The sequence below is a fragment of the Anneissia japonica genome, unplaced genomic scaffold, assembly GCF_011630105.1.
Source record: "Anneissia japonica isolate Jap-2015-1 unplaced genomic scaffold, ASM1163010v1 scaffold288091_len1417266_cov198, whole genome shotgun sequence".
Lineage (NCBI taxonomy): Eukaryota > Metazoa > Echinodermata > Crinoidea > Comatulida > Comatulidae > Anneissia > Anneissia japonica.
In genome coordinates this window covers 1,406,013-1,418,838 of record NW_022684833.1, presented here as the reverse complement: position 1 = coordinate 1,418,838, position 12,826 = coordinate 1,406,013, and the positions used below count along the sequence as shown (strand labels likewise).

At 35.3% G+C, this 12,826-nt stretch overlaps 1 protein-coding gene across 2 annotated transcripts; it reads left to right on the top strand.

The window, feature by feature from the left end:
* The first annotated feature begins 4,534 nt into the window (after positions 1 to 4,534).
* On the top strand, positions 4,535 to 12,820 carry LOC117107433 (deoxyhypusine synthase-like). 2 transcript variants are annotated; one of them, XM_033249126.1, is made up of 8 exons: positions 4,548 to 4,926; positions 6,990 to 7,157; positions 8,359 to 8,577; positions 9,835 to 9,921; positions 10,049 to 10,154; positions 10,254 to 10,357; positions 12,050 to 12,175; positions 12,417 to 12,820. In XM_033249126.1, exons 1-8 carry the CDS (start codon positions 4,687 to 4,689, stop codon positions 12,492 to 12,494), a joined length of 1,128 nt encoding a protein of 375 aa, XP_033105017.1. In that variant the 5' UTR covers positions 4,548 to 4,686; the 3' UTR covers positions 12,495 to 12,820. The 2 variants fall into 2 exon arrangements, with proteins under 2 accessions (XP_033105026.1, XP_033105017.1); XM_033249135.1 differs by lacking the exon at positions 6,990 to 7,157 and having other exon boundaries at positions 4,535 to 4,926.
* Positions 12,821 to 12,826: the final 6 nt, after the last annotated feature.

Below are 12,826 nucleotides of genomic sequence, written 5' to 3'. Positions count from 1 at the left end.
CAAAAACGCTTCTAGACAATCGAATACAAAATGTTTTATTCGTGTATACATATACAACAGGTGGGCAAAGTGCGGCCCGCGAAAGTGAATTAAAAACCCTATGTGTGCGGCCTGCCAAGCAACATTGGCTAGAAAACATCTTATTGTTTACGGCCAGACGCCGATTATGTAAACAAGTAACATTAAACTGAGAATAAAGTGGTGTAAAAGCAGTGCTTTGAGGATTTTGGAAACTCAATGGAAACATCGAAGTTTGGATGCATTTGCATGCAGTTTGAGTGCATTTAGCACTGTTTCTGTCATTATTTGATTAGTTATACCACAATGCTACGCAGCAACATTGATTCTATGTTACTTCATTGTAATACAGTTCTTTGGCAAACAGTATATCAACAAACAGTATAAGGATTTTTTTTTTATTTGATAGGCTATTTCCGATACGATACTCACATCACTTTCCATTTATTCGAGCTCTGTTTTCACCATTATTTAATTACATAAACAGAGTGCTACACACAAAAATTAATTATATATATATATATATATATATATATATATATATGTTATATATGCATATTTGAAAAATATATATATAAGTTCATTCGATATTATTGCCTTCATACCATTACTTGAATGTGATATTTAATTTATGTCTACATAATTTCATTTATGCTAAAGTTATCTATATACTTTTCTTAATTTTTCTTGATTTTTCTTTTATTTATTTTCACTTTCTCCATTATATTCATTTTCTATACTTTTTTATTTCATTTCCTCTCCAATTTTTTTTTCTTTTCCAACGTTCTTTAGTTTTCTTTCTTTAATTTTCTTTTCTGTTTCTTTTCCTTTCAAATATTTACATATGTTTATATATATAATTAGCCATCTCATAAACATGAAGTCTATTCGATATTAGTGTCTTCACCATTAATTTGAATATTTGATTTATGTTTATATAATTTCATTTATGCTAAAACTAGCTTTAATAGAGATGATGTTTAACATCTGCATCTATCTCTCTCCCCGGGGAAGATTGGATGATTGAGTAGACTCAAAATCGAAGAGGTTTTAGGTTTTAATTAGTATTAGTATTAGTATTTAGATACGCTATTCATAGAAAACTATATCATAGCGTTTACAGAGTTGAATAATGATTTGAAGCAATAAGCTCAAGTTAATTTTGAAAAAAGATGTGTTTTCAGTAGTTTCAGTTAGTTTAATTCAAAGAAAATACCACTATGGCACTTGCCACCTAACTTTCGCCTCGGATTTTTCCACTAGAGAATTTGTTTTCCATCCAGTTATGTTTCCAGGCTATTTCTTGAGGCTGTTTTCCAACTGCTATTTCCCCCGGCTATCTTGTCCCAGTATTTTCCATTTTATTTTTCCTCCTAGTTTTACAACTGAATATTTTCATCAGTTTATCTATTGTGTAAGGCGGAACACATTATTTGTTTATGCTCTTGTTTTTGTTTTGTAAGGTTACATCATAAATGTTCTTGATGCATTTGAAGTACTAATGAAGCCAAAAGACTCATTGTAGAAACGTGATTTTTAAAAGTTTGCTTCCGTGTTCACACAAAAAAACAGGAAACCTCTTTTTAACGTTGAGTACCGTACTATTTTGGACAATAACTAACATACCTATTTCCTGGTCGGTCTATATCCATGTTTTGCTGAATCAGCTAATAATAATCTGGCAAGGAGTGGAAATATTATTTCCACCATTGGTAGTGGCCATTCTTGTACTATGCCGAACATTTTCCAGTGGGTTTTATTGGGTTAACTCACAAGCTGATCTATATGATATTCAATTGGTGTGATATGTGCTGTAAATGTGAATACATACCGGTAGGCTAAAATTAATTATTTTGGCGGCCATATTAAATTTCAAGATGGCGGCCATTTTGAAATTTAATATGGTGGTCTTCTGACATAATTTCTGATGGCTGTATAGTAGTCCCTGATATCGAAAACATGGGCAACAGACTTTGATTAACAGTGGTAGGTACACATGTAGATATGAATATTGACAAAAATATCATTTATTTGGCGGCCATCTTGAAAAACAATAGGGCGGCGCCATCTGACATAATTTCTGATGATTGCATTACACTCCTTGATATCGAAAACATGGGTACTGATCTTCAAATGGCAATGACATGTGCTGTGATATGAATATATTGGCTTAAAAATCAATTATTTTGGTGGCCATATTGGATTTCAAGATGGCGGCCATTAGGAGGCGTTATTTTTTTGGGGTCTATTTTTTTTAATGATCTTTAGGTGCCATAGTATCACTATGGGAAGTTTCATGCTTTCTTCCAAAAGTGCACGATTCTACCTGAAATTCAACCTTAGCCGCTCTACTATGACACTGCTGCCGGGGGAACGTAGTAGGAACCCGGTGGAGTTCAGAGGCGAAGCCCTGGTTGGAGGGGGTGCGTTGGTTGTTGAAGGAGAAAATTATTTACGAGGATTTAATTTTTGAGGGGGTTTTCTTTAGGAAAATAAATGCCTTTCGGTCTAAAATAATATGCTACTAACATACAGTAGTATGGTCAGTGTGACCACTAGGAAAATCGAAATTCCCAAGATAGTCTAAAAAATCCCAAGATAGCTTTAAAAATCCCAAGATTTGCATAATATTTGGATATATACATGCAAATTCATTTTAAAGTCGCATTTTAAGGCTTTTTTTAAACAAATTTTATGCTGTACTGTATTATAAATAGTGTCTGGATTTTCGAGACCAATAATTCGTTCGGTTTTTTTCAACTGAGTATAGAATTTTCTGAAGGGAATCATATTAATAAAAAAAAAATGCAATTGTCATTATTATATTTGTATTCACAGAAAATATTCCAGTTAGCATGATATGAATAGAAAAAAAGCATTGATTTTTAACTTCTATTTTTGTGGGGTGTAAGCGGAGAGTAAGTATTTTTGATGAATCTGATTTAACTTCTAGCTGTCAAATTAAGACACAGAAAAGCATTTACAAAATATGAGAAGGTGCGATTTCCTGGCATCAATATTCTTGCTCAGCTTTTTTCAGCACTACGTAGGGCCTATGTCTACTTGTTGTCTGAAGCAAACGTCATTCTGCCAATGGGACATAAGAGATTTAACTTTAAAATTCATACTATTTTGGAAAAGAATGAGAATGTCTCTAAACAACAGCCTTATTATTCAGAAAAAAAAACAATAACAAAAAACAAGCAAAAAAACTACCAAGTCTCCAATGGGTCTTTTATTTTGAACAAATGAGCAGCCCTCATTCACGACTGTACACTAAAGGGGTGTTTGGCCATTATAATTTATTTTTAAATTGTCTTCATGATAGAACTAAAAATTCCATATCATTCAAAAAATCCCAAGATTTAATGAAAAGTTAACAAAAAATCCCAAGATCCTAAGATTAAAAATCCCAAGATTTTGGGATATATCCCAAGCAGTAGTCACACTGCTGAGTATGGTAGTTTGAGAACGCGCCCTCTATATTATTTAATACAAATCACCTGTATGTAAATTATTGAAACAACAGCATACTGTAAAATCATAAAATGAAATGATGCCTTCTTGGTCGTCACAGTTATTAGAGCCATGAGGCGCTCTATTCTTTTTTTATCACACTTTTGTGAGTTAAGTTTAACCAGAGTTTAACCAGGCTTGTGTTACCGTATATCTAGCCTATACTCTATAAGACTAACATTATTATTATTGTTATTATTATTATTATTATTATTATTAATATTATTATTCTTATTATTATTTTACTGTAAAGTGAAAACTTCATTTTGTCAAAACAACCTAACCATAGTGATTAATATATACATTACACCAACTAAATAAATAATGCATAAAAATACAATTTGTAATTATATGAAGCATACCATGTTATTTTTTATTTTCTATTTTATTACAGGGCATAATCTTAATTTATTCGAAAAACAGATAATGTATTTTACTAATAGGCGTACCACATCACGCTACTATCATATGGCCTACCTGTACATAATAATAACGAATAATAATTAACAATTAATGTTTACAAACGACTAACTAAAGTGCATCTGAAACTAAATACCAAATTGGTAAAGCTGTCAATAAACAATAAGGTAATGTTCTACGATTTGGTATATTTTTATGGAATTTGAAAATGAGAGAATGGTTTTAAAATTATGAATGAATGAATGAATGACAGCGAGTGCAAAAAGAAGAAATGAATACCACAAAATTACGGTATGTCATCAGTGGCGGATCCAGGAATTTTAAATAGAGGGGGCCCAGAGAGGGACTTTCACAGATGGAGGATCTATACTCCCTGAGCCCCACCATGTTTGGGGCTGAGGTAAAAACATTTATGATTATGGCACAGCAGCATTATTGATCGTAAATCAGAAATATTGCTGTAGCAAGTTGTGTATAATTTTTTTTTTCATTCAGTTTAGTTAGACACTTAGCTAGATAAAATCAAATCCCGCATGTTTGTTAATTTCTATTTATAATGACCAGCCGGACAGATTGAAAACAATAAGGTTAAATATGAATATTTATAAATGTTTACCTCTTATATGATTACGGCATGCTGAATTTTCTCATGATTTAGTAGGAGAGCAATCAAGAGTTGACATACCTTCGATCTAAGCCTATAACCAGTTAACTGTTTTATCTTTAGTAACAATGGCTGATAATGATATTATTGAGTATGAAAACGATTTGAGCAAATATGAAGAAGTTCCAGAAGATGTGCGCAAATTTCTCAAATCAGAGATACGTGGAAACACACCATTGAATACTGTCAAAGTCAGGGGATACGATTTCAATCAGGGCATTGACTATCATGCTCTGTTCAAGTCATCTCTTTCTACTGGGTTACAAGCCACCAACTTCGGCAGAGCAGTTATTGAAGTCAACAAAATGGTAAAAAAGTTCTTTATCCAAATATCTGGTGGCGGTAGTTATAGTACGTAGTAGTAGCAATGGTGTAGCAGGAGCAGTATAGTACTGTATTTGGTAAGCCAACAACAGGGGCGGATCCAGAAACTTTCTGACAGAGGGAGGAGGGGCAGTAGGTAAAACACACTCACCTCCACCCCCACCATGGTTGGGACTGAGATGAGCAAATTTTAAGAATATGCCCCTTCTCTAGACACTCGGAATCGGCACTCTCAGATGGTAAAAATTCTTTTTGAAAGCAGTGTTCCTCCTCGACAAAATTATTGACTTCTTCCCGACGGGAGCTAAGCTCCCCTCACTTATACACTCCTTCCCTCAATGACCTATAGTCTATTGTATACTGGGAGTCGTAAAGCAAATTATGATTATGGCACCTCTAGATGCCCGGAAATGACACTCATTCAGACTTAGAATTTTAAAATATTATCTCCATTTTTTTCTTTAATTTTGACAAATGCAGGGGAATTCTGGTCGGTTTGGCACTGGAATAATATGATATATGTCCTACAGTCGATGTCAAACACATTATGCTGTTATGTATCAACAAAGCCCTTTTAGATCAGGGTGCTATAGAGCGAGGATCCTATGGGTAGGGGAACCGCAAGGGCCCCTAAGGGTCGGTGGCCCTGCGGACGCCGCCCGAGAGCGCATACGTGTTAAGCTCGTTTTTCACTAGGCGAATTTAGATTGGTTGCGCATTTTTTCGCTTCGCAAAAACTCCAATAGGAATGTAAATGTGCGAATAAATTCGCCTAGTGGAAAACCGGTTTTACGCCACTGAGCATGGATAGCTGTTCTAGCCGGGTACTTCCGTCATCATTGCTTTAAAAAAAACCGTCTTGGGTCTCCGCCTTTTGGCCTTTTTTAACATCCTGGTTTATAAAAATCATGAAAAAATCGGCAACAGAGATATAGCGTAACGTTGTGTTCGTCGTCAATCAATAGAAAATTCAAAATTAGTGAGTGGTAAAATAATTGAGCTCTCCTTTTTCCCCCTGCGGGGTCCGCCACTAAACTCTTGAGTACACATACTTTTTCCCCCCCTTTCCTACCTTTAACTCAAAAAAAATTTCTCCCTCTTTTTTAATTTTCGGCGGGACTGACGGGGGGGGGGGGGGGGCAATGGCCTATACCCTACTGGATCCGCCCTGAACAAAACCATATAAGAAATACCTAACCTATTCATTGATATCATTAAATCTCCTTATTTCGTCCATCCATATTCTGCTATTCTATATTTCTCTATAATGTTTATATACATCTGTAACCTGCATAACTACCGTACCTATTATGAATTCCAAACAATTTTTACTCCATTGGTTTTGCTTGACAAATATTTGTAATTTAATTTGGCTGAATACAGTTCTTCCTTGAGTTTTTGGTTCGTATTATAAATGCCATATTCATAAATTTCACTTAAATTCTCCTCTCTACCTCCATTTCTTCCTCATCTTATTCTCTGTGTAAGGTTTATTTCTCTTTTTACTGCCACTTTGCAATGCTACAATCCACATTTTTGTTTCCGCTAACTTTCTATAAATTACTTTTGGTCTTTAATTTTATGTAGCACCACCTCCTTTATCATTTTTACTATTGTTTTTAGCTTCTAATGGCGGATTCATCGGGGGCCTGGGCCAGCCGCTCCTATCCCCTTAAATTATCGAAAATTATACAGTGAAAAAGAAGAAATTACGGTACATTTAAAGAGTGTCATGAGCTCTCTGTTTTTGGCCCCTCTATTTTTAATTCTTGGATCTGCCAGTGCATCTTTTACTTTGTTCAGTTTTGTGTAATCTACCTGATTTCTAGCTAGTGTTTCTCTGAGATTTTTTTTCATTTAGCTCTAAATATCTTCTCATCTCAACTTTCTCTTCACCAAAGTAAACATTTAGTTTGTTTTTTTTTCCAATTTTGCCTCCTCCAACATATCAACCTTCGGCTTGATGCCATGTTAACAAGACATTACGGTGTGATATTATGCTAGAATTTCTTAGCATTTTGTATTAATTTGTGATTTTTCTCCCCAGTTGGACTTAAAGGCCAAGCAATTACCAGAAGAACTGGTAAAAGAGAAGACTGAATCTAACCCCTGTAAAAGACCGTTTTCAAACTGTACCATCTTCCTTAGCTTCACGTCCAGCATGATATCATCTGGAATCAGAGAAATTATTCGATTTTTGGTGCAGCATAATCTAGTACGTGCAACAAACTAATCTGGTGTATTTAAGAATTTTAGGTACATTATCAGAATGTGTTTTTAATTATTATTACCTGTATGTAAGTCGATTTCTGTATCAGGTGTGCTCTGGCTTAAAGGTATAGTTGTGTATTGCACTACATACGGTAACTTATTTAGCCTATCTTATTTATTGAGCCTATTACATTGTTTGTGTACGGGTATGAGGTGGAAAATAAAGATTCCGATTCTGATTATTAAATGTCTGCATAGGCCTATACTTCAGGCAAGTTCAGGAAATTTCAAAATCCAACATCTCCACTTTCCAACACTGGAACAGACTAAGAGAATTCCCTCAGCGATTGCAAAAATACGGTACTACAACATTCTGAGCAACGTTGTAAATGTTGTAGTTAGATTATGTCAGAAAATAACATTAAGACGTTACTTTACACGTTCGCAACGTCATTTAGTCAGAACTTACGATATTAATACGCACATAATAATGGTTACATAAAAGCTTTTCAAATCTAAACGGCAACGTTATTAGGCCTATGCGGGAAATATTAAAATGCAAGTGCATTTATTTAAAGATCAATTTAAGTTTTTAAAAATATACGATTAGGCCTACTACAGTTCCATTGTATTAATGCGATAGTAAATTTCCATAAATTACTACTAGACAAACAATACCTAATAGAATTCATTACTCACTAATTATTATGCTTGATGAGAATGGAACAGATGGAACCAGAATATATTAAAAAACTGACGTATCAGCATCAAGATGCAATATAACATGTGAATGTACAAAAAAACACACTGATGAAAGTTCAGTAATGGTCAGGCCAATATATTAGTATTCTTTATTTGAAAACAACATTTTTACAACAATGGCACTCGTACGTAACGGTGCATCCAAAGAAATACAAAGCCAAGAAAATCAAAACTTAATACATTAAGCAAATAAAAACAAAATAAAAATAAAACAAAACAAAACAAAAACAAAACAAAAACTTGTCAACCCATAGCCCACTCTAAGTTTTTTTAAAATTCAACATTAACAAAATGGAGAAAATGAAAAGCAGAGAAAATCAAACAAATAAAGAGATTAAGCAAATTCTGCCGAAGCTTGGTACTCCCACCAATAACTACCATGAAGCTTTGTAACGTTGTGATGACATTATCTATGCATTATTCTGATTCCATGTTTCCCGTAGGTGGACTGTATTGTTACCACATGTGGTGCGATTGAAGAAGATTTGATGAAATGCATGGAGTCTACCTACCTGGGAGAATTCCATCTGGACGGGAAGAAACTCAAGAGTGAAGGCTTAAACAGAATTGGAAATATGTTGATTAAGAATTCAAGTTATATGAAATTGGAAGACTTTCTCTTGCCGCTGTTCGACACGATGCTCGACCTACAGAAAAATAACGTACTAGATTTTATTTTGTGTCTAATTCAGATTAATGTAGAGTATGAATAAATACGGTTATAATTATTTAACGTTATAAGTTTCACTCAACATTTTTTTCAATTGATTTTGAAGTGAATATTACATCAGTATACAGGTAGGCCTAATCTGCTAACCTCGGTTTATATTTGTAAGCCTATTTATTATTCTTTAAATGAAATGGCGAGTCACTCTGGTTGAGAATTCAACAAATAAATCAGCACAACAAACACTAAACCCTATTAAATTTCGCGAACGTTGTGGTTAGGTTTTATGTCAGAACGTTGAAACCAGTGGCGTAGAAAAATATTTTTCATTGGGGGGGGGGGAATGATTGGCGTGTTAGCCAGTGTCGTAACAGGCGCGGGGGGGGGGAAACTTCCCCTCCCCTGACAGTTTTTACCGGGCTGACCAAGCCGTCGTACCGGGCTGGGTAATAAGAAAAAAGAAAAGGGGGAAAGGGAGGGAAAGAGAAAGAAGAGGAAAAGAAAAGGAAAGAAAAAGAGAAGAGAAAAATAGAGACAAGAATAAAAAGGAAGATATCATAATGACCAGACTCACAACACCCTGCTTATTATTAGCTGTTTAAATAAACACACATCCAATCTAACTACTGTAGGCCTACTGTATTCGGTAATAGCGCCAAAAGTCTAACAAGCAAAAATAGGTTTTTTCTTATCGACTAAATTACGGATATTGTTTTCATAGATCTTTGGAGAAGCATCTCTTATTTTCCCGCAACTTGTTGCCGAGACATTCGCTAGGAGGGCTGTCTCTTATACACATCGTACACACCCTTCAGTGTGAAATGTGGCTCTTGCAAGCACATCTAACATCTAAGGAAAGAAGAGCTTAGATTGGTACCAGATAAAATAATTTTGTTATCAACATTAATACATTAAGCCAATTTTCATAAGGCAGTGCAAATTATTTCTGTGACAGTCTTTTGAAGTGTGTAAAGCTCCATTTTATCCCATACATAGTCAAAATATTGGGGGATGATACAATGGACCATCGCCCCCTTGTCAAATATTAGGGGGATATATCCCTCCCATCCTCCCCCCCCCCGGGATCTACGCCTATGGTTGAAACAACTTGCAACAACGCTTGCATTCCAAAATTACGTTATAAATACGTATTTATGGTTCTAAAAAATACACCTGTTGATAACCAAACTGCAACGTTATTATAACGTAAAATCGTTAGCCGGATTATAAAAATTATATTTTTATTACATAGGGAATGAATTGGACGCCATCTAAAATGATAGCAAAGTTTGGAGAGAAGATCAACCACCCAGATTCAGTATGTTATTGGGCATACAAGGTTAGAATACCGAAGCATTAATCCACATTATAGTACTGCATACACCATTCCTCTTTTAGTGTTTATGGACACAGAATTTATTAAATAATGTTCGCATAATAAATGGTAATTATTTTTTTTCTAACAGAACAACATTCCAATATTCAGCCCTGCAATAATTGATGGTGGTATCGGCGATGTCATTTATATACATTCTTACAAAAATCCAGGTCTGAGGATTGATACTGCAGAAGGTACGGCTACGGTACCTATTTCGACTCCCGTTCTTCAAACCGTATACTTCAGGCCGAATTTGGCAAAAGTTAATGTTTGATACTCTTCATTTTGTTTAGATATTCGTAGAATGTATTCACAGGCGCTGACGGCGATGAATACGGGTCTGATCATTCTAGGTGGTGGGTTGATCAAACATCACGTGTGCAACGCTAATATCATGGTAGGTATCAATCACTCCAAGTGACCACTGCTTGCGATTTATCTCAAGGTCTTGGGATTTTTAATGACACCTTGGGATCTTGGGATTTTTTGTTAATTTTTTTAAAATTAAATCTTGGGATTTTTGGACTGACATTGAATTTTGAAATGTTTCTCTATCATTAAGAAATTATAAACAAATACTAGTGGGCAAACACCCACTTGCAGCTAAATGCCAGGAAATCCCGTCTTTTACTTTCCAAATTCTTTTAGGCTATGAGCTAGGAGGGGGGTCATCATGCACCCCCTCCACATCCTTATATTTTCGGTTTCTTTAGGTACCTATCCATAGGGCAGATGGTAACTAGAAAAAATGTTAACATGAAATATTTTCATTCCCAAGGTAATTTTTTACGCATTTTTGGAGTTAAAATTAAATTAATCAAAAATTTACCATCTTACACCTCCAGAAATGGAAGTTAAAACCCAACTGGGGTTTTTTTTTTTTATAACAATTTCATATCCTTCTGAAATATTATCTGTGTAAATGATTTTAATTCATATAATACATCTTTCCCCAAACTGCAAAAAATTCTCATCAGTTTACTGAAAAAAAGAATGATTTATTGGTCTTGAAATCCAGACAGTGTTTTGGTATACAGTAAAAATCATAGTACACTATAAAATTCATTGAAAGAGCCTTAAAATTGGACTTGAAAGTGTATGTATATTAGTATTTTGAAAATCTTGAGATTTTTAAAGGCTTAGGATATTTTAGATCCAATCTTGGGAATTTTCATTTTTTCCAATGGTCACGCAGGTAGGTAGGCCTATGAACATTTGTTTGTTTCAGTGGTGGCGCCATGATTTTCCAATTTAGGGATTTTAAAAGGCTATTTGTTCCATTGTAGTGTCTTACGTTAATGTAAAAATAATTTTGTTTCTTCCCCCGACGATGGTATTTTTTTCTCCAGGACAGAAGTGTAGGGGGGGGGGGAAACACTTTCCGACATCAGGGGGAAACACTTTCCGACATCAGGGGTGGGGACCTCGAGACAAGGTGTTGAACTAGTGGCCAAAGCAAAGTGAAAATATACACTAATGTTTCCAAAACTATAGTCGACTTCAAACGACTAGAAGAAATAATGTCTTGATGAGAGAAAATGTGAATTAATTCGAGCGTCTTGGTATGAAATGATCTATCGTTCTTGTGCGTAAACCTTTCCAAAAGGTTAGGCTAGCGTTTTTGGTACAGTTTTTATTTAAACCATTTACAGTACATTCGGGGCTACAATCTTAAATTATTTATAAATATTTTTCTTACTAGAATTATAAATATAGTACTGGTGGAGGCGCCAGCGGGGGGGGGGGGGCAGCAGGGGCTTAAGCCCCCACCGGACAGATCAAGCCCCCCCCCCCCATCGGACAGAGCTCGTCGGGCAGTCGGACTAAAAAAATATAGAAATAGGCCCACGTCAAGCCAACACATGCCTGTCACAGTCTGAGAATGTCATTTCTGGCCATCCAGAGGTTCCTGATCTCCTTTAAGAAATATCATTTGGGAGGGGGAACACCCTCTAAAACCCTTTCCCCAGCTTGGACCTCGAGCTTAAGTCCACCCTGTCGGACAGCTCATCCCCCTCCCCCTCCCACCTTCCGAAAATATACCCTAGAGCCGCCACTGGTTCCACTTCTTTAAGTTGTTCTCCCACAGAGAAATGGAGCTGATTATGCGGTGTATATCAACACTGCGCAGGAGTACGACGGTTCGGACTCTGGAGCTAGACCAGACGAGGCGGTATCCTGGGGCAAGATTAGCGATCGATCAAACCCTGTTAAAGTAAGGCATATTTGTACAGCATTTTTTGTTTGTTGTTTAAAAAATTATGCTTGCATTCTGCCCAATAATCATATCTCAGAAGTTTATACATTATTAGACACTACTTATTATTAGCTGTTTAAATAAACACACATCCAATCTAACTACTGTAGGCCTACTGTATTCGGTAATAGCGCCAAAAGTCTAACAAGCAAAAATAGGTTTTTTCTTATCGACTAAATTACGGATATTGTTTTCATAGATCTTTGGAGAAGCATCTCTTATTTTCCCGCAACTTGTTGCCGAGACATTCGCTAGGAGGGTTACAAGTGACATTTAATGGTTGGCCGAAGACGTCAGTTAGCAGTTTGAAGGGACAAACAACTATGGCAATATGCATAAGCTAATTATTGTACGATAGATGAGCACGTTCTTAACATTTATAATTTGGTTTAAATATTGAATAATAATTAAATTGTTGTCTTTTTATGATAAACAGAAACTCTTTCCTTACCACTTAATAAGGATAACGATTGGCTGCTAGGCATACACCCATTGTTGTGGGTCGATGCAATTCAACGCTTTTATTGAGTTTATCATAATTGTTCGAGATAAAAAAAAAAAGTATATTAGTATAATATTCAAACTTTCTTCGTTCAATAGTTATATTGA